The following is a 21,592-nucleotide window of genomic DNA, read 5'->3' as shown; positions in this document are numbered from 1 at the left end:
GCAAGCAAGCAAACAACAGCAACAGCAAAAAACAAAAAATAAAAAATAAAAAAACAAAACAAAACAATGAAAAATCCCTCAACGTCAATATGGCCCAATGCAACTGCTTTTCATCGGTGCTTTTAGTGCCTGACGACCAAAAACGTGACATTTCTACCAACAACACGGCCCTTCATGAAAAGGATTGGGTAAGATACAGTTCCATTTAAATAAAGTATTATTTACTAACCGTAGACCTCCAGGGTTGGCCTTCAGTTTGAGCTCGGTGTTTTCGGCCGCTGCTTTAAAAATGACCTTTTCAAAATGAATGTGGAAAACAAACGAACTTTAGCTAGTTTATCCGCCGAGCTGAAACACACACAGGACAATCAGCTGAAAATGTTAGCTAGCATTGCTGTTAAAACACGTACCTGGGGTTTGTTTTTTGTTTGTTTGGCTTATTGTAACCATTAAGGTGAACTCAACAAACTTTTAGATTTAGCCACACTAATATGGTACCCTGTCATTGAGGTTTTTTTTAACAAGTTTTTTTTTTTTTTTTTTTAAGTCTTTAATTCGAGGATGATATTGTTATTGCTTCAGGATACTTCAAACAACGCACTTTGCCATCACTGATGAGTTTCTTTATATGGGCATTTTGAATTTGAAACACTAGCTAGTGAAGTTAACTGATAGCTTGTCCTTTCTTTTGTCCCAGACATGGCAGACTTAGATGTACAGCTTGCAATTATGGTCAAGTGGCAAATGAGGCACAACAATTGCACTGCGTTCAAAAGCTATCGACTCATCCATGTTTGATCACAATCAATAATTTACAAGGAAGGGCTTGTTGAAGATCGCATTGCCCCATTTGTGTCAAAGTTGTAGGAAAACCACTGAGGAGAAGATAACAAATGACTAAGTTGACTGAAGTTGCTGTATCTTCTTACCGCATTATAGCCCGCTTGAGTCAGAGCAATGGCATTACACCAGTAATGTAAAACTGCTGAACAATGAATTTTGCAACATGAACCATTCATTTGGTAATGAGAAATCATTTACTTATCGGTGTAATAGACTGAATTGAAAGTGTAGTTATTGTGTGATATGTTTGTGTTTCCACTCAGGAAGTGCAGACATACTAATTTTGCATTTTTTCCACAGGTCTATTCAATCATATTCACCTGCTATTGCCTGTCCAAATGTGAGTATAGCTCACCATCTGTGCTCTAGATGGCGCCCATGTCTCAGCGATGGTAGAAATCCTTCCCTGTCAGCTGCACAGTCTACACTGTCAAGGACTCCACATGACAGCATGTTACGAAGGTAAAAAATGCAGAAGACAGTAAGTGCAGTGTTGTATGAAAGGTTTGACTCATTAACATTATGCATTTCATGGTGATCGGTGTCGGACATGGAAAGTTCAGTGTAAAGGTAGTGAGGGAGTCCTGTCTCAGTCAGCTGTCCATCCCAGGGGGGACTGCATGTATAGGATCTGTGGAAGACATGGCAGTCGACCTATTCAGTTGAACCATGACCGCTAGAGCAGCCAATTGCATCATCCTCTAATAGCCTGTCCACACTAATGTTATTTTATTGCAATTTAATTATGCTCAGGTTTCCACTGAGGCCAGATCCTGTTGAATAATTCAGACACAGCCACAATGATTTGTTGCCACAAAAAGACAAAGTACACACTGTTTGTGCCCTCATTTGTTTAAACTGTTTTGTTTTTAAATCATGTCTTATAAATCTTGGAAACAATAATCTTATGTTTTATTTCCTACTAAGTATTTCCTGCAGTTAGAGCCAGTGTTGCTGCTGGTTTGAAGGACAGATTTATTAAGCCTAAAAATACTTAAGGGGAAGAATTGGTCATTCTTAATTTTGCATTAATGACATCACCACTGCACAATATATTAAGCTATTCTGTTAAAAGGGCAGTGAGCATGTATTAATGAGAGCTAGTGCAGGTAATACTCAAATAGGGCTTAGTGGGTCCAGTATTTACATCTATTTGCAGTTGCAATGGTGGAAATGTGTGTAGAAAATACTTGGATGTTGATGAAAAACTGTGTTAGATGATGAGGAGGTTATCTTCAGCCTTTGATACACTTATACAATATCTGCTGTAACATAAATCACGCTAATCAAAAATGTATTTTATTTAAATACAATGATTCACTAACTCGTACTTCTGATTTGAACTCAAACCCCTCGAAAGACCAATCTAAATTATATGAGCAAGTTTGAATATACACACTGCCACATGTAGAATGGGCTCTGGGACACCTGTCTTTGAGAAGATTGCAGTGTTATCCACTTGCTCTGATTCACATTTAAAAGGCGTGAATGAAAAGGTTCCCTTCTCCTCTTAACTGCTTGATTTACAGGCTGTTTGTGGTTTAATGCCACACAAGACAATTAATTTGCACCTCCTTTCCCTGAAAGAAATTGGAATTTAATTTAGAGAAGGTCTTAAGCAGTTTCTTAAGAGGTGATGTCATTTGTTGGGCTTGTGTAAAGCTGAGCAGAGATTATCCTTCTGGAAAAGCTTTTTTAATCCTAGACAAGTGCAGCCATAGTAACGGTAGGCGGGAGGCTCTTAGATGCAGAAAGGTGAAGAGGGACTTTGACGAGATTTATTCTTCCTCTACTGTGACTGTTTCTTTCTTTAGGCCTCCCGCTCCACGTGGAGCATTTGAAAAAGAACTGAGAGGTTCGGGATAGGAAAAAGGAGGTATATATTAAGCTTTTTTTTTTTTTTCCCTCTCACCACTTAATTTCCTTGCAGGCGCGCCTTGTGTCGTTGTAATGAATGTAATTGCCGCCTTTGATGAGAAAGCTATTATCTGGATCACACTTTACATGGGCAAACAACTCTGCCCCTCCTTCCACCTCCACCTCCCATTTAACTCAGCAATGAACCCCCCCCCCCCCACAATTATGCAAGGAACAAGTGGCTTTTCATAAAACCAGCGTGTTGCTCTTGATTGGTGAGGCTTGGAGCTGGCTACATGCGGACAAAGGATAGATTAGATGTGATATAGGCACACCAAAAACTCCATTTCCTTGATTAATTTCCTGCATGCCTCACAGAAAGGAACCACTCTCTCCCTACTGAATTCTATCTCTCCTTTAAAGACAAACTTTCATCTTTTGATAGGTGTGGCAGCTCAATGGATAGACAGACATTTTATTGACCTAAGCTTGATCACAGCTGCCTAGGCTAGGTGCAAAAAGAAAAATGTCACTTTCACATCAGGATGGGCTTATTTTTCTCATAAAAAACTTGGTCCTACAGTATTGCTGCCCTTAGCCAGGATCATGCTGATCTGTTTTTACTCTCATGACAATGCCATCTACACACACACACACACACACACACACACACACACACACACACACACACAAATACAAACATGCACACACACAAGGGTTGTTCACTCATTCTTGGTCTCTTTCACACACCCACGCACAGACACACTGGAGCACACTAAACACCCATTTGATAATAGTGGCGAACAGATATGATGGCAGTTTATGAGGCGACGTGCGATAAAACTGCTGTCACCTTAGGAAGTCTAAGTGTTCTTCTGACTGCCTTATTACCGTATTAAAAGCATGACACACACACACCTACCTCAGCCTGTCTCTGACAACCTGGCATATTCTGTCTAATATTCCACCAGGCTGAAATATCGAGAACAATCAAATAGACTGTCACAAGTGACAAATTATACTATTACTCCTCAAAGATTGTCATCCTTGAAATGTATTCATAGCCATTCCTTCTTTATCGGTGAGTGATTATTCCTTTAAGCAAGTAATTCCCCTGTGATACATTGGTAATCAATTCATTTGACTGTTATGCTTTTAGAATGGCTGCAAGGGATCAGTGGCGTTGGTCACTCTTCTTCACATGGTGCTGCTAGGCCTGATAGAGGCCAGTTGTTTGACCACCTGACTCCTAGAGGTTTATTCCATCAGAGGCAGGTTGCCATCTGGACCCAGTCACGACAGAGAAAGAACTGGCCAATATTTTTGAGTGAAGTGGCATTTTAGTAGTATATATTTGATGGTCCTACTACCAAAACCATGGGTCACAAATAAAGAAGATGGTATAATAGCTTTTGACTGGCCAGCTAGCTCTCGACTTGAAATGAAGTGTCCAGTTCTGAGTTATCGTGGCCAAACGTCATTTGTACAGCCTGAAAAGTGGGGACATTTTTCTAGCTTGTCACTCTCTGGCTATAGGTCATTGTCCTGAATGATGCCTCTGAACGCACAGTTGCCCTAATACGAGCATTTTACTCTTACTGCAAGAAGGCTGGTAATGGATTAGCGTGTCCTTTGGAAGATAATATGTCTGCTGGCACATCCTAAAACACCAATGGTCACACATAGAGTATCCCCTCATAGCATGTCTGCCACATGGCTCACATTTAGTAAGAAACGGACAGCGTCTTTTTGTTTAAAACTAACAATTATTTGTTAGATATGTAATTTAATCTACTACCACATAAGATATTTAGTTTTTCATGCCTGGTTGACAAATAATGATAAATGAAGTATCAAATCAGTTTCTGATAAAACTTCTGCCGATCGGTTCAATCAATCCACTCATTTGATTTCATTTCATCTCTTAAAATTTTGTTGTTAGCTCATACACTATGAACACCAATGTAAAATAAATCTGCTAAATTTCTACAAAGGAACATCATTTGTCCTTTTTAGCTTTTGGATTTTTAAATAGTTTTTTCTCTTGACCTTGTCTCAATAACCATTTATATGTTTTATCAATAATTTTAAACTGCCTTGTTTTTTACCTTATTTAATGAATGAAAAGGTCTGGATATTTTTGTGATTTTGAATCATAGAATAGGTAAATATGTTTTTTTGCCTGACTGAAGTAAAACATGCCCATTGGGATATTTTATTAAATATTCACTCATTCATTTCCTTTACAAATTCAGATCGCTTTAATAATCATCATCTTAAATGTCAGTATCATAAACAAAACCAGTCCCCGTTTTCACCAGGGAGCGCACACCATTAAAAATTCCATTGTACTCTAAATTAGCTTTTGAGTTTTGATCTTTGTATGGATCTGCTGGAGTGGCTATCGAGTCTGAGTAAAGAGTGGTCTTAAATCGGACAGTACTGCTAATGTGAGGGAAGTTTTAGATTAATGAGTCTCCTGCCCTCTCAGGATATTGATCAAACCCAATCTGGCCAGGAACGATTTCCCATGCTCCCCTGCTATAATATTAATAATGTATCAACATCATGAGCAAAACTAGTCACAGTATTCCTTGGGGCACCTACAGGATAAAAAACTCAAAGCGCCAAGAAATGTGAGGCACACTTTAAATTAGCTGTAGTGTTTGGATCTCTGTATGGATCTATTGGAGAGACCATTGAGGCTGAGTAAAATCCTGCTAATGTGAGGGAAGTTTTACATTAATGGGATCTTTCCTTTTTTGAAAGCATGCCATGCTTTACAAATACATTAGTTTTGGTGCAAAACAGGGTTTGCACTTATGTGTATTTTCACAGGGGGAAATCCTGCATAATATATATACTGTATATATATAATGTTTTGCATTACTGACTGAATTGGAAAACACATCAAGTTGACTGAAAGATGAGTTATATTATAATATTCTGATAATAATATCAGAAGAATTAACAGCACATATTTGCAGTTGTGAAAATTAGCACAGCAACTTTAAGGTAAATAAAACTGAAGAAATCTCCCCAAAAAATGTTGCTATAAATCAAAAACAAAAATAAAACAAAACTGCTTAAGCAAACCTTTAATACCCTTAATTGCCCTTCTCTATAGAATAATTGCATCTGAATTATGATATCAAATTTCTACAGAAATTTAACATGTATTAGTAAAAAATATGCTGCATAATAAAATGAGCATTAACATGAGTTTTGCCAGATGATTGAGAAGGAAAGTTGAAATAAACATATTTATTTCAAAGTGCAATTCAAAATATGTGGAGCAACATCATGAGTTCCGTTTTCCCAGACACAAAAAACACTGAGACAGCTATTGATTACACCAGCCTGCCTGAAACATTTCCCATACTCCCCTGCCGCTTTCTTTGTCCATGTCTACTCAGTGCAAGCACTGGCATCTGCTAGAGGCCACCACTGTAGACACTGTTGAGTTGTTGTGTTTGTTTTTATAATACAGCTGTGTAGTTGTTATTTGATGATGGGTGGTCTTTGGAGTTATTTAGAGATGAAATCAGACAACACTAGGAGTTCTGGCAGTTGAGCTGATGAACTGGACCCCCAGCATCCCCATAATGACAACATAGTAAATATAATTGTGCGTGAAGCATAGTTCCTCAGAAGCATGATATGGATATTTTAATTCAACATACATGTAGGTATATATATTAACATGTTTTAGGCCTCAAGCACACCAGCCTCAGTTTTGATCCCTAGAAACTGCTTCCTCTCACTTCAGTGGCTCTGTCACTGGACCTCCTGCAGGCATCGTTAGCCAGATAATGATGGGCGCTAGCTCGGCCATAATGGGAGGGTTGACTGACCCTTGACCCCTTATCGATCCGCTCGCTGTGCCCAGCTGGGACTCCCCAAACCCAGTCAGCTGGAGAGGTGTTTAAAAGCTAACGCCCCGTCTCCCATCCACTCTGTTACACACACATTAATTACATCACTTACCTGTGACAATGACAAACCTGCCCAGCCACGCCGCAGTTTATTAGGGTCACTGTATAAAGACCAGGCCAAACCCAGATCAAAAAGTGTGTGTGTGCATGTGTGTCTGTGTGTGTCTGTGTGAGTCTGTGTGTGTCTGTGTGTGTGTGTGTGTGTGTGTGTGTGTGTGTGTGCGTGCAATAGAGAGTGAAAGACCCCATCTCACACAGTATGGGATTATGAGTATAGATGCATGCTCCAAAGAGGAGTGTGACTGTTTTGTCCTGGCCTGTCGAGCTCCTTAGTGGGGAAATTTATTTTGATTTATCTGATATGTTGAAAGACAAAGATTGCCAATTTCCTGGTACAGACAAGAATATGAGTATAGATTTCAGAAACACAGGGGTAAAAAAAATACCAAACAAAACATCCCCCAGCAAAGTTTATCATTGTAGTCCTTGTAAAACACCACACAAGCAAAGGTATTTGACATGTTTTTGGATTAAATATAAAATCTTGTGGTTTTAAGAGCACTTTTTCTTTATGTGGTTTGTGTTTTTACGTTCTATGCCAATTTGCTGACTCAGTTCTTGGCCACCCTTTGCTGCTCACAGGCAGGTGGATATTTGTGCTTCGTTCGCTCTGCAAGTTTTTGCTGCTGTCTTTACATCGTCTCCTATTTCTGCAGGTGCCTCCATTCTTAGATCCACCTAAAAATCACCCCCTTTCCCTTGCCTTCACCCTCTATCGTTTCTCCTTTTTCAGTATTCCCTTTCCTGTTCTCCTCACTATAGCTCTCCACACAATAAAAGACTATGGTTTCCTCTTACCATACCTTTCCCACTACACACTGGTATTTCAATCTTGACTCAATTGAGAAGGCTGACCTGCAGACATAAAGAATTGGCTTTAAGGCTTTCGAAATGGAACAAAATCTGCTGCAGGTCACACTGGGGGAAAATAAGCGGCAAATGTAAGTAAGCATGAAATAGTTTTTCATAAATAATCCAAGTGACAGCAGGCTTTCTAATGGTGCCAAGGGGCTGTAAAAGAATATGTTGCCAATTTCTCCCCTATTAAAGTGAAATAGAAAGCCAAATACATAACGGTGGTGGCGGAAAAGTTGCATACCTGGGCCCATTGGAGTGGAGATTGAGGACACAGTTGGGTGTTAGAGGTATTTGTAGTAGGAGGTAAGGTGCTGGAGTGATTGCTGGCTTTGCAGTCAAGGTCTTTTCACTGCAGGAAAAAAAAACCCTCCTTCACATCAAATCAATTGGTCAATAACTGCCCCCTGCACAGGTAGGTAACCTGTCCCTGCACAATGTTGATTTGATTTGCACTTATGTTTTTACAAATAATCAATGCTCCATTGTGACTAATGCAACAACCTTTAATGGTATACATCACCAGACAGGGAAAAGCAGTCAAACAAGGAAAGGAAATGATGGTATTATAGGGAATGCTAGTGACACAAAAGATAAATGCCAGGATGTAACAACGCTGTGCTTCAACAGTCAGGAATAAGAGTGACTAATCAGGAAAAGTACCAATGCTACACTTAAAATATATTCCATCACATGCAAACATGCAGCCCCTGCATTCAAGTAATAGCAAAAGTACACATAAAGCACACATTATCGTAGTATATATTGTGCCATCTATCAGTGATCAAGGATTCAATATTTTTAGCATTTCACTGTTGGTTAAGTTGGAGCTAATATCAACTATTGTTTAGTTTATTCTATGATCTTTTATCCATAAAGTAACCAATAAAACCATTGCTTATGGTAATGCTAGATAATTGCCTCTGCTGTCAGCATCTCTCATGAATTGATTTGATTTAAATGCTTATTTTTTTTTAAAGGATGATTGCAAAAGGTTAAGCGAGCCATTCATAGACTTTCTGTGAAGCTATCATATTATATGGTTTGCGCATGAGTAGAGAAAGGAAGGTGTAATGTACAGTGTTTCGATGCTCTGTCAAAACATCATATTAGTCTGTTTGGTGTTATACAGTTTGTATGTGTGAGTGCGTGTGTGTGAGAGAGAGAGAGAGTGATTTAAAGTCTCTGTTAGTCAGACATAGTTATTTATTGCTGTTAAATGGTTAATTTTCCTGGGTGCCCTAAGGACTTGGGGATGTGTTAAAGTGTAGGGAAGATAGAGTTGACTAGGGCTGCTGTCAATGCTTGATGTATTAAAAGGGATCCATTAAGGATTGGTGCTCACATGTATCCTATTTTTACTTAAAGAGGATGAAAATGATGATATGACTCCTGTGGCATTCACTGAATTTTATGGTTGGGGAATGCTTGAGAACTACCAGTTTTCAAAATCTATCAACATGTATTTGCACATCCATATTTTTCTCTCTCTCGTCTCTCTATTCTCAGTCTGTGGTTTATTGGGAACAACTAGCTAAAACTAAGGCAGGAGGAACAGGCCCCTCCTGCCTCTGCTCAAGTTTCCCATTATTAGGTAGTCCTGACAGCTGCTGAAAGAGGCAGAGACGCTGTACTAATCAGCTGACAGTAATAGCACTCTTTACCACCCCACGACACAAGAGCGGAAGAAAAGAGGGCAAACAAACACCAATTACTGTCTGTCACAGAAAGCAGGGCAATCGTGTTTGGGCACTCTTCGTAACTATGCTCCTTGCTGTACACGCAGGCCAAACAATAGGGTCAGCGGATTTGTGTCCACAGGGAGGAAACATGTTGATGTCGAGCAGGAAAACACAATTTCAATCCTCTGACCCTGAGAGTGGGGAGCTTGTTGAGTTTAATAGTCTTGTTTCTGTTTTGTGTCTATTATCCTCTTTCATTTTGTAATGGTCATTCCCCTGCACATCCTGTAACTGCAGATGTTCTGCTAAACTGATGGAACAGCAGGAGCAAAGAGGCACTTAAAGTGCTATTGGTTTTGATTGGTTAGTAATGGGCTCTTATTAAGTAACCGATTTATTGATCCATCAGTAATCAATCAACAATGGTCTCATTCCGAACCCATGAGCTGAATCTTGGTCCATTTCCTTAAGTGTCTGAGTTAAGACGAAAATTGACCCCAGCCATTCACATACTGAGGTGTGATGAAAGGAGTTGGTTGCTCTTTAATTTGGAGGTCTGTCACATTGATGTGGAACAAACATGAGGCCACCAAAGAGACTGAGGCTGATGGGGCACTGTGTGGCATCTCTGGCCTGTGGATGTTCCTCTGGTCTTCTCGCTGGGCGGTATAGCGTAACACTTTCCCATCCCTGTCAGGATCGCATCTTTGATAGCAACAGCTCCTCAATTATGCAGCGACACAGAGGTATCAGCTCTCTCCTTGCATGTGGACAAGATAATTTAGTGACACTGAGTGTGCATTACAGCGGTTCTCTGCACAGGTCAAGACTCTGGGTGCATAGCCAAAGTCTTCAGAGGACAGTATGGCCAGTTAACCTTGCTTGAATGTGTTTCTTAAGAAATGGTAACTATTTGGTTTCACTTGGAGACGTACAAATGTGAAAACACTTCTGATGGAAGAATCTTGTGCAGTTCAATGCAAACCTGCACCGATCTATATCAGTAAACAAATTCAGCGCTGCTTCTAATTTTCTTTTATCACTTTGGTACAAAGATAGGTCTGTGCAACAGTAGGCATCTATCTGCAACAAAGTTACTACATCATACTCGTTAATGTGGTTTTAGCAGTCTTTCAGGAAGTTTTTGAACAGTCAAGTCACGAGTGAGCTCCATTGCTAAAAACCACTGAGAATAAGTTTAGTTTGAAAGCATGGTACTAATATTTCCCTCAAACATGGGATCCTCCAAACATCAGACTGCCTGAGCACTGACTCACAACATAGGTATTTGAATTTGGGGTATAATATTAGAAAATAGTTGAATCTACAGTCATGTGGCAATGTGATTACACACTAAATGCCCAGCACAGCGCTTCCTGAAAAACACTATGCCTACACAGTAAATATGTAATCACAGCGTGCAGCCTTTTAGCTTTGCTCAATATGAAGACTTTGGACTGTTTGTCAAGTGTCTGCTGATAGCCAACAAATGGTCTGATGCATCACCTTCTATAAAATTCCTAATTATTATTTGACTTCTGCTTGGATGACGCAGATGATACGTATTCGTTGGTATGCTTTTAACATGCTGATTGTTTAACCCTATAGCAGAGCAACAGTTAAAAAGCAAAGCTACAGCCAAACTTATCACCCTGTTTCTAGTCTTTATGCTAAGCGAAACTGGCTGCTTGCAACATATTTACTATAGAGTAGTTGGAGTGGTGTCATTCTTCTCCACTTACTCCCTTAAAGAAAGTAAGCAAGCATATTTCCCAAACTGTTCAACTAATGTTTTTTTGCTGATTAGTTTACGTGAATCAATGGTGCGATTAATAAGATATGAAACAAACAAGCTCCTTTTTTTAAAAACTACATCCTTGGTTGAATGGGTCGCCTGGGTCACATTTAGATATTGTTAAGTGGCTTTGAATAGCTCCCTTGATTTCACAGTTCCAAATGACCCGCGATAATCAGGCCATTAAAATGTGCCCATTCTCCACATCTGACACACTTCCACTCCCGCCTCATCTGAATAACAAATCAGTTCTGGAGTGCTTTCTCAAACAGAAAGGGGAGGGGGGGAAGAGTGAAAGCAGACTTTCTCTTTATTTTCAGGTTAACCTTATCTCTATATTCAGGAGCAAAGATAGTAAGTAAGCTAGAGGGGGGCAAGGTCCTGTCAAAAGTGCCAGTGCCTGTGTGAAAGTACCCGGTTTTCTTAATTCATCCCTTAGGACCGGATAAGTCTATCAATCTGTTAAATTGGAAAGCCATTAGGTGCCCTGGTTTATGTGTTTCAAGCTGTTAACTAGAGGCTGATTGATTGTTGTTCCTTTGATGGGATATGCTGATCTAATCTCACTGTGTGCACGTTTGCAATAAATTACACAATTCATTTCCCCCATTTAGAGGTGGGGGGAAATCACACCTCCGGGCATGCCTACGCTCTGCAGGCAAAAGAGCAGAGAACCTATTTTATGGTGCCATTTAGCCAGCAAGCTTTCAGCAATCCCAGCCTTCTTTCTAACCCCCTCCCTCACCTCCTACCCCTCCAAAAAATCGAAGCATAATCAAGGTGTATGTTTAGAAAATTTATTGTTATAATTTTCCCCCATAATCTCTTCCATTTTCCTGCAGCCACGCTGACATAGATCATCATCTAAAAAGAGAGAATGGATAGCAGTTTAAAATTTATCGGTCTTTGATTCTCAATTATACGTGTTTATGACTTCATCTGTCTTCAGTGACTTCAACCTTTTCCATTATGGCGGAATATTATTTGTACGGAATCCATTAAATTCACAAGGCAGGACTCTAATGGTCGGGCTGCAGCGATTTGCAGAGTGAAAAGTTTTGAAAGGCTGGCTTTAGGAAAAACGTGGCTGTTATGACAAAAGAAATTGCTTTATTGATGGTCTGCTCTGCTGCCTGTGCATTTGGCCATTTGTTACTCAGCCCATGTCTATATCTCAGGCTGACACTGATGAGAACTTTTCTGTTGCCCTCTCCAGATTACTGAGTTGTAATGACATATCCAGGCAGCCCGGGTAAAAGCTGACGATCCAGGGCAGAGTTTTTAGAGGTACAGAAGGTGGATATTGAGGCTGGGTGCCTGGAGGGCTTGGATGAAGCTGCTCATAATAGAGAAAAAGGGCTACATCGCTTCTATGACTGTTTCCGCCCAAGCCTTACAGAGGTCATCATCTCTGCTGAGAAACAATAAAGGAAGATAAGGAGTGATAAAATGTAGATAAAATGAGAGCACATCAGATAAAAAGGAGGATACATCATCCTTCTGTGCCCTTATCTACTCATACCGCACATGTTAAGTGACATGTTTTCTTGATCAAAATATTCTGCCTTTTCTCCCAAGGTTGGCAAATAATATCTGCTACAAGCTTCCTTCCTGAAGCCCAACTCCAGTCTTTAATAATCATTCAAACAGAGGAAATAAACAAACACTTGACTAAAACCTACATCCCTTATGCCCTCACAATCACACACATTCTCAAAGTCACTGAGGTCACACAGCACAACTGTCTGTCCTACGCTGGGGTTGGACTAAACCTGATAAACTCATTTTAGTATTCCTAAATGTAACTGTGCACCTTAAGGCTCTTTGTCCCCTCTTTAAATTATTCTTCAGCTAAGATTATACACTATCTTATCAATACACAATGTTTGCAATTTCAACCTACCATTTTTCTCAGTGGCTGAATATCACAAGTAACCTGTTCTGAAAAATATATGGCAATTATATACATAAAATAAGGATTTCAAGTCATTAGCTATGTGAAGGGCCCAATTTTAATGTCTTTGTAATGAGTTAGTACTCAGGCCCTCCATTCCAAAGCTGAAGTGATTGACGCCTAATGTTTGGAGGTTCCCATCCCATATCTATGCCCTTGGCCAGAATATAAGTAAATTTATGGACTGAAAAACATTCTTTGTAATGTAGAGTTTACTCTACTGTTGCCACTGTAACAGTCCATCCCCCAGATTGTCTATTTTTAAATTTTCTGTTGTCAATTCTAGTAGGATTTTGCTACATTTTCTAAAACCTTTATGGCTGTTAAATTTACTTTTATCACATTTATTCAATTTCGAACAGGGACGGCCACAGAATTCGCTCCATCAATTATCCAGATACCTTTGCGGATTCATAATGCTCCCCAACTGCTTAGTAAAATCCAGCTATTGAAGTTACATTGGCTGGAGGACAAAATGAGTTGCCTTTGTTGCACAATTTTTGTAGCAAATGGCAAATCTTTCTCCCTTACAAACATTTATGGTGCTGTCTAAATTATTGCTCTCAGAAATATTGCCCAAATCACTGCCAGGACTACCAATTCCACACATGAAATCCAGACATATAAACAGTCTCTTGATTAAATAAACAAATCATAAGAGCCCAAAAAAGAAATCGGGACCAGTTGGATCCATCTGGAAGTAAATAACAATTGAATATAAGAAAGCAGTATCCAGAAAACCTGATTTTAGGAGTTAGTTAACCTTCTACTGATGTGTGCTTTACCTGAATTTGAAAACCAACCCCCCAGATCTGTTACGTGGCATTATGTTCCTTATTGGGTTGTGTAAAAACCAGGTGTGAGTCTTCAACTCTTAAGCCTTTTCAATGTGTTTATATCTTTACATAGAAGTGTTAAACTCATCTGGGGGAGTTCTGTGAAGGTAGTGCTAAGACAGTGTTGATCACTGATTTCAGCGTCTTCCGTCTCTTTACATGCAATGCAGCTACATTTATTTCAGATTTCTATCACAGAATCATTCAGTTATTTCTTTTAATAGCTTCAGATTTACCTTCCTTTTCCTACAAGCTGTTGAACAAACACTGCAATGCCTATCTATAAGTGGTTAATTATACATTAAGAGAATACTACAGCCTTGAGTGACTGACACATTTGCGAGGATAGCTGTCCTCATCTTAAATACATGTTGTTTCCTGTTTACACAGAAAGTAACAAGATTCCCTCTAGTCAAGTGGGTTCTGAAGTGTCCAGCCTGAATGACATTGAGCTCCTTCGACTGGCTGGTGCAAGGGGCCAAGTAAAAGCTAATCAGGCTGTAATTCAAGGTTCGCCTGGCCGCTTACAATCGATACCTGCACAATCCCAATTAAAGCTTGCCGGGTCAGTGGAGGGCCACCAATTCCTTTACAAGTTAAATGCAATACTTAAATCTAAACTATCTCAGTGTGGCCTTGATTGGTTTAATGGCTCATCCCAAACAGGAGTGGCCAGTTAAAAGTGCAAGAAGGACACAGGGTGGACAGGTTTCAGTAATAAATGCAGCTGTCTGTGTGAGCAGTTTTACTCCATGATCTCGGGCCAGTGGAATCTGTGCAAACTCTTCATTTCATATTTCTCACTCATTAATGCTCAATTCACTGACACCCATCTTTACCTATGAAATTTCATACTATTGCAATTTGTAACTTGTTTTGTCCTAATAATTTACCATCATACATAATTATGTGATCAATAGTTATTAGGATAAAAATGAATTTGTATTTGTTTTTTTTTTTTTCAAAGAGTCCCAAATGAGCACAAAAAATCATAACATCAGAACTATATTAATAATATGAATCCAATAATTGAATGCTTAGCGTTGCCATTTGTAAGCCTAGGGTACAATCACTTTTTTGCAATTTTGTTACTTCCATACATTTACCATTTTTAGTGCACTGCTTTTCCTTGGAATAAAGCCTTTTAAAAGTACTGCATATTAATACACCTCCTCTAACTACATATGTCTGACAGATGTTATACATACACATACATAAAAAAATATCTGGTCATGAAATAGGATTCAATCATGCATAATAATCTAGAAGTAGTGTTATTCCTCTTCTGTTATTTCTCTGCCCCTTTTTTAAAGTTACACATACTTTTTAATTTTTGTCTCAGTATGTCTTTCGAATATTACTTCTACTAAACTGAAATTTTACATTTAAAATTAATAAGCATTTTCAGCTTAAGACCAGTACCTGCTCTGCATTATATTTGTATTTCAGCATTGCTACTTTCTTAATTAATTACTTAAGACGACGATAACTTTCCACCTTTGCCCAGAACCCAAAAATACCTAACTCATAGTCCCACCATCAGCGCCTCTTACCCACCTATTTCTTCCTTTCTCCTTAAAGTTTTTCCCCTCCGAGCTTTTGCCGCTGCATTCATGTCTTTTATCACAATTTTGACCCACAAAAAGGAATTCTCACAAGATATCAAAACAAAAATCTATATTTAATATGGGAGCAATTACAAAGTGAAGTTGGCTGCACAGGGTCGTTGTCACCAGAGCGCGTGTTTTTCATCAAATAGGTCATTAGACGATGATGGATGTAAACCTATAAAGTATCTAAACTGGACCTTTTAACAAACCACGAGCAACACTATCATTTCTCTAATAGAACCTGCTGACCGTGTCATTCCCTCCTGCCATTTGTCATTTTTCCCTGTGAAATAATCAATATCTGGGTGCTTTGAAATAAATAATATAAAAGTCATAGTAACCTACCCAAGGAGCAACAAAAATAGACTTATGGAGCATTCAGAGGGCCTATATAGCCTCTGGGTAATGTCTACAACATGTTTTTATCAGTGCATAATATGAACCCCATCTTTTAAGACCTAGGGGATTTTAGTTTGTGCTAATTTCAGGGTTACAAACTAGTGTGTTCTTTGTATCTCCAGTAAGCATTTTGGATTGATATTATATCAGAAAGCAGCAGGTAGGAGGGTACTGTTAAAATAGTATAGTATTATTGGCAGCATAAATATTGCTGTGTTCATCAACAATATCTCTTTGACTTGATACAGGCTGATTTTTTTTTTTTTTTTTTTTTTTTTAACTGTTTTAACTTTGTCTACTCTTTTCATTTATTTTCCTCATTTCAAGTAGGTATGCCAGCCAGCCATTGCCAGCCCAACCAGTCTGTATCATCACTTTTCGATACCATTGTAGCCTGCATGAAGTCACTGTTAGTCCTATAGCCTTTTTCATTTTAAATGCAACAGCATGTAATGGTCTTGGAGACCATTACCAATGTACATGCCTGCCAAGAAACTAAGTTTAGCAGCAGAGAAAATGTTCAAAAAGCCCCTTTACAGCTGAGCAAGACAGGTGAATAGTTTTATTACCTGGTGTGTCACCTGATAACGTTAACATTCATCATACCTATCAACAGTCCTCTTTTTCTCTGGAGTCTCGTGCATGTGTATGTTATTTCCGTATGTTGTCACTTTTGCCATTTATTATAGGGAACTCCCATAATTTGCATTTTCCGTAACCCTTTTTTAGAAATAATCATGGTTTACTCGTCTATACAGTTTATCCTTTGCTGATGAATGTGTGCTACCAGATTATGTATGAAACACATCTGTTGATCTCGGGCTAGGCTGCCACTTGTGAAAGAGGTACCAGCTATCTAAGTGCCATGTGTGAAATCATCCTGACTAACACAGCATGAAAAACACCTCTTAAAATGTTTTTAGATCAAATGCCAACTGACCAAAATGATGCAATTAATGCAACACTACCTAACAGGGTATCTTCACTTGTGCATGATGTATTGTCTGTTTTCTTGTTTTTCCTTTTGGAGGTCAATAAATTGATTTAGGCTGACATTAAATCTTAACCGTAACCAAAGAATGTCCACCTTAAATGAAAACTGAACCAAAACACTAATCTTCTCCCTAAAATGACTTTCTTCCCTTTAAATCCAGATGACTCCTCATTCTGTGGCAGCATAATACAACTTGTGCCACCACAATGCACTAATTCCAACACTTGCACACAGGCCTTACACACACACACGCACTTGCATTTCACCAATGTGGCCCAAAGAGGACGCTGTCTCCCCGCTTTTCCTCTCCACAAACTTCCAACCTGCTTTATTTCTTTTCTTCTTTTTTCCTTTTCCTTTCTTCCTCTTTTTAAAAACAAGTCAATTAATATCAATGAGTGAATATACATAGCACATTTACAAAGAGCGCAATCTAAGGGATGAATTAACCTAATCGATTAGGGGGGAACAAATGGATGCGCGACCCGCAGACATTGTGGAAGTGGCCCTCGTTGGAAATCAATGAATTAGAAATATGAATCTAATCGCCCATTGGTGACACGGCGAGAGGCTGCAGCCTGATCTCGGGCCTTTTTCACGTTGTCTCAAAGAAGCGAAAATTTGGCGACCATTTGACATCAGTACCCCTGATCACACCCTTTTAGTTGGACTATATTTAATTCTTTAATCAAATTTGGATGAAGAATGTATCGATTCTGCACCAGAATAGAGGCATTCATATGATTTGAAAAAAAAAAGCCTAATCTCGGGTCTGTTACTCTATCTAAATTGGTATGAGTGTCTTTATGAGTTTGCATTACAGTGGGCGTTTTCTGTGCTGTTGAGCTGGCTTGTTCATCTCACAAACACACACTATGGTGGATTTGAGTCTCAGTCATTCGCTCTTTATTTTGTGTGACTCTTTAACGGATTGTCCATGTAAAAGCATCACGATTACCTGCCACGTGATTAGTGCAAGCGATAAATATTTTATATTTATTAATATTTTATTGTATTTTTTATGATTGTATTTTATGATATATTTTCGCTTTCATTTTACTTCAAACTAACGCATATTAATAAAAAAACGAATAAAAGTAAACTCCCATGCATCTGCAGTCTGGGTGAAAGTGGTTCAAAACTTTATCAGTTAAGTATAAAAAAAACCCAAACAAACAAAAATGAAATAAAATAATTAGATCAGACTGTGGCCTTACATTTTGCGGGCCATGAGAGTCTGTAGGCAAATGTTAGCAGTGTGTGGAGGCGCTTGTTCTGATTGCACGGATCCCAAACCTTCCTTTTTGGTGCTAACAGCTCTGTGTTCATTTGCTGTCTAATTGGACTATATGAGACCAATAACAGGCGAGCGCACACCGCCTGCAGCCAGAGAGCTCCGAGAGGGAGGATGGTCTCTCTCTCCCTCTCCCTCACTCTCTCTCCCTCTCTCTCCCCTCGCCGTCTCTCCCTTAATCCCATTTGCCATTGTACATGCCCAATCGCCTATACTTTCCGCATTTAACTTGGATGACATTTTTATTTCATCATTAGCATCAGACGCCAGACTGACTGACACGGTGGACACGGTTTGCGTTTTGACGAAAGAGCCCGGAATGAGACATCTCCATGTTGTGATTTTTTTTATTTATTTATTTATTTTTACGCCTCAAACATTTCATTTTGTTATTTTTTCTAGCCTAGACGGACGTGCGTTTCGACGCGCTCTCTGAGGGTGAATCGAGTCCACGCGTTAAAGAATAAAACAAGAACTCCTTGCGGTCCGGATATCGACTCCCTGCAAGTCAGCCTCGCTTTCTTTTCTTTTCTTTTTTTTTAATTCCTGCTCCCGTGGTCCTCTGCGTCCACACCACAGCCACAGCGATGCCAGAGACAACGCAAGAGACGTGCGCCTCGGCCAAAGACTCTCCTTTCTTCATTAAGAACCTGCTGAATTGTGATAGCAAACCGTCTAAACCCAAGCCCGTAGTGGCGGCCACCAAGGCGGCTCTGGAGGGAGGATTTTCCCTCTCCCAGGTCGGGGACTTGCACTTTCCACGCTTTGACCTGCCCGCACAGAGGTTCAGCCTACCGGCTCATTACTTGGAGCGCACCTCGGCGTGGTGGTACCCGTACACCCTCAGCTCATCCGCCCACCTCCACAGAACTGAAGGTAAGGCTGCCACGGCAAACTCATCTCCTTAGTCTGTATGACAGCAAGAAACACACCTTTTCAGCATTTGGATTTAAGTTTGACGTTAATAATTAAACAAGAAAAACTATGCCTGTACATTTGATATAGTCAAATGATATGACCCCAGGATCATATCCTGTGTGTTTTGTCATCAGCCAGCCATTGCACTTCCTCACAGTTGTATCGCACCAAAGTACGTTATGGGGACTGGAAATAATAATCCATGACCTGGCTTTAACTCCGGCACAGTGTGCGCAGTGGCGTGACGCCTTGTCCTCAATGAAGGCCTATTTTGTTATGCCTCGACGCAGGATAATAGATCAATAAAGTGACACTTGTGCATAAAATGAAGTAGACATCGTGAAATCATCGGGTTAGGGTGACGATGCGCAGCGTGCTTTTGATTTGTCTATTGGCGCTGACTATGAGCATCGTACCCCCGAGGCCTGTCCGCTGACAGCCTGTTCCTCTGATTTATTCACGTGGGATTTCAAAGGCGCTGGTATAATGTGGCACTATCACGTCTGCGTGTAAAGAAAAAAATGGATTATTCAGAGTTTTTGGAGTTAGAGTACTGATTATAGATATTTAATTTTGTGATTTAAATAGAAGGCTGATTTGAGGAGAGTTGAGTTTGGTGTCAGTAATGTGCGTTTATCTGGGTTATTAGAGCTAATTTTGTGTTGCAATTTATTACCATTTTAGTTTTTCAAAAGACCGTTCTAAAATGTGATTGATAAAAGGAAAAAATACACTGAGCGCCACTCAATCACCACTTCTTCTTCATTCCAGTCACCGACAAACCAGGAGCCAGAGACTCCTCTCCAACCTCAGGCACGGACAGAGACTCGCCGGACATGGTGCTCAAATCCGAGCCAGACACCAAAGAGGAGGACGAGGACGAGGAGCACAACAACAATAAAAGCGGAGATGAGATAATCCTGGAGGAGAGCGACACGGAAGAAGTCAAGAAAGACGAGCTGGAGGAGTGGAAGAAGAGAGACGACGACAAGAAGCCGTGTCGCAAGAAGAAGACGCGCACGGTTTTCTCCCGCAGCCAGGTGTTCCAGCTGGAGTCCACCTTCGACATGAAGCGGTACCTGAGCAGCTCGGAGCGGGCCGGCCTGGCCGCGTCCCTCCACCTGACGGAGACCCAGGTCAAGATCTGGTTCCAGAACAGGAGGAACAAGTGGAAACGGCAGCTGGCCGCCGAGCTGGAAGCCGCCAACCTGAGCCACGCCGCGGCGCAGAGGATAGTCCGGGTGCCCATCCTCTACCACGAGAACTCGGCCTCGGAGAGCGGAGGCACCGCTGCCAACGTGCCCGTGAGCCAGCCGCTGCTCACCTTCCCGCACCCTGGGGTCTACTACTCCCACCCCATCGTCACATCTGTGCCGCTGCTGAGACCGGTTTGAAAAACGCTCAGTTGAAAACCAAGTTTCAAACAAACAAACGAAAAAGACAAAATATTTTTGTACAACTAACACTGGGGGGAAAAAAAGAGAAAAAGACTGTCAGGCCGGCGTAGACCTATTTTCGCAAATATACCCCATAGTGTCATTTTCCATAAAGGTGCCGTTTACAAGTGATGCGACAACGCAAACGCATTAATATTATTATTATTATTAATATTAATATTATTATTATTATTATATGTTCATCTCTGGATGGTCCACCTGCTCACACTGCCTGATGAGTGTCTTTAATTATTTCCCTAGTTTTCACACCATGACTGAACAGTCCACTTCTATGTGGTTGATATATATATATTTATATATATCAACAACAACAAAACAACAGCAAAACAAAACCACCTTGTTTACAAAATGCGCAGGTCTGCTCCACTAACACACTTATTTTGTTCACATTCCCACAACTTCTAACACGATGATGTGCAATACACTGACGGTGTGCTGTCAATGAATGAATCCACTCAACCAGGAAAAAAAAGTTTTGTCATCTGTTCAGTGGTGAAAGACCGAGGAAGCTCTGCCGTAACATTTCATTTTTTTCCCTTTTATTACTTTTATTAGTTTTTTTTTTTTCCTGTTTAAAGCGCGTGACAGGGACAATCAAGACACTCAGCTGTATCATACCCTTGTAGCTTTATGTTTAGTTTGAAGTGTTCTCCCCACGGACACATCCTGTAAGCACAAGTGTGAGCTTGATCCACTTTGTTTGTTTTTTTTTTTTTCAGTTTTGTTTTGTTTTGTTTTTTGGACATGAGCGCCAAGAATATCGACTACACTGGTGTACAAAATCTGTAAATGTATATATTTAATGAGGCGGCGGGGAGAAGAGCAGCTTCTCCTTTGTATATTAAAAACGACGTTTTGATATTGTATTGCTGAACCATGTTGTGAAATAAATGGAGGATATTCCTTACATTTTAGGACATTTTTTGTATGTCTTCTTTTCTATGTCCAACCACGGATTAGAAAATAGTAGAAATAACCTGGGGATATTGTTGAATGGCCAATTTTCTTAAAAATGCAAATAAATGTTATGTTCAAACAACATAAAACATAACGACGGTATTAAGCACCAAAAAGCGCAAACATTTTCAGTGGTAGGGTGGTGA

The 21,592-nt window shown here is 39.9% G+C and overlaps 1 protein-coding gene across 1 annotated transcript; it reads left to right on the top strand.

Moving 5' to 3' along the window:
- Positions 1-4: 4 nt before the first annotated feature.
- On the top strand, positions 5-21,018 carry hmx3a (H6 family homeobox 3a). Its single transcript, XM_029521473.1, has 4 exons — positions 5-188; positions 1,144-1,305; positions 18,517-18,990; positions 19,804-21,018. The coding sequence occupies exons 3-4, from the start codon at positions 18,702-18,704 to the stop codon at positions 20,424-20,426; spliced, it is 912 nt and encodes a 303-aa protein (XP_029377333.1). The 5' UTR covers positions 5-188; positions 1,144-1,305; positions 18,517-18,701; the 3' UTR covers positions 20,427-21,018.
- The last annotated feature ends 574 nt before the right edge of the window (positions 21,019-21,592 follow it).

This window comes from Echeneis naucrates, chromosome 15 (genome assembly GCF_900963305.1).
Source record: "Echeneis naucrates chromosome 15, fEcheNa1.1, whole genome shotgun sequence".
Classification (NCBI taxonomy): Eukaryota; Metazoa; Chordata; class Actinopteri; order Carangiformes; family Echeneidae; genus Echeneis; species Echeneis naucrates.
This window is presented reverse-complemented; position numbering and strand designations above follow the sequence as displayed.

Coding starts and splice junctions, on each gene's coding strand:
- hmx3a (XM_029521473.1), top strand. CDS start 18,702: ATGCCAGAGACAACGCAAGAGACGTGCGCCTCGGCCAAAGACTCTCCT. Junction 18,991..19,803: donor CCACCTCCACAGAACTGAAG/GTAAGGCTGCCA, acceptor TCTTCATTCCAG/TCACCGACAAACCAGGAGCC.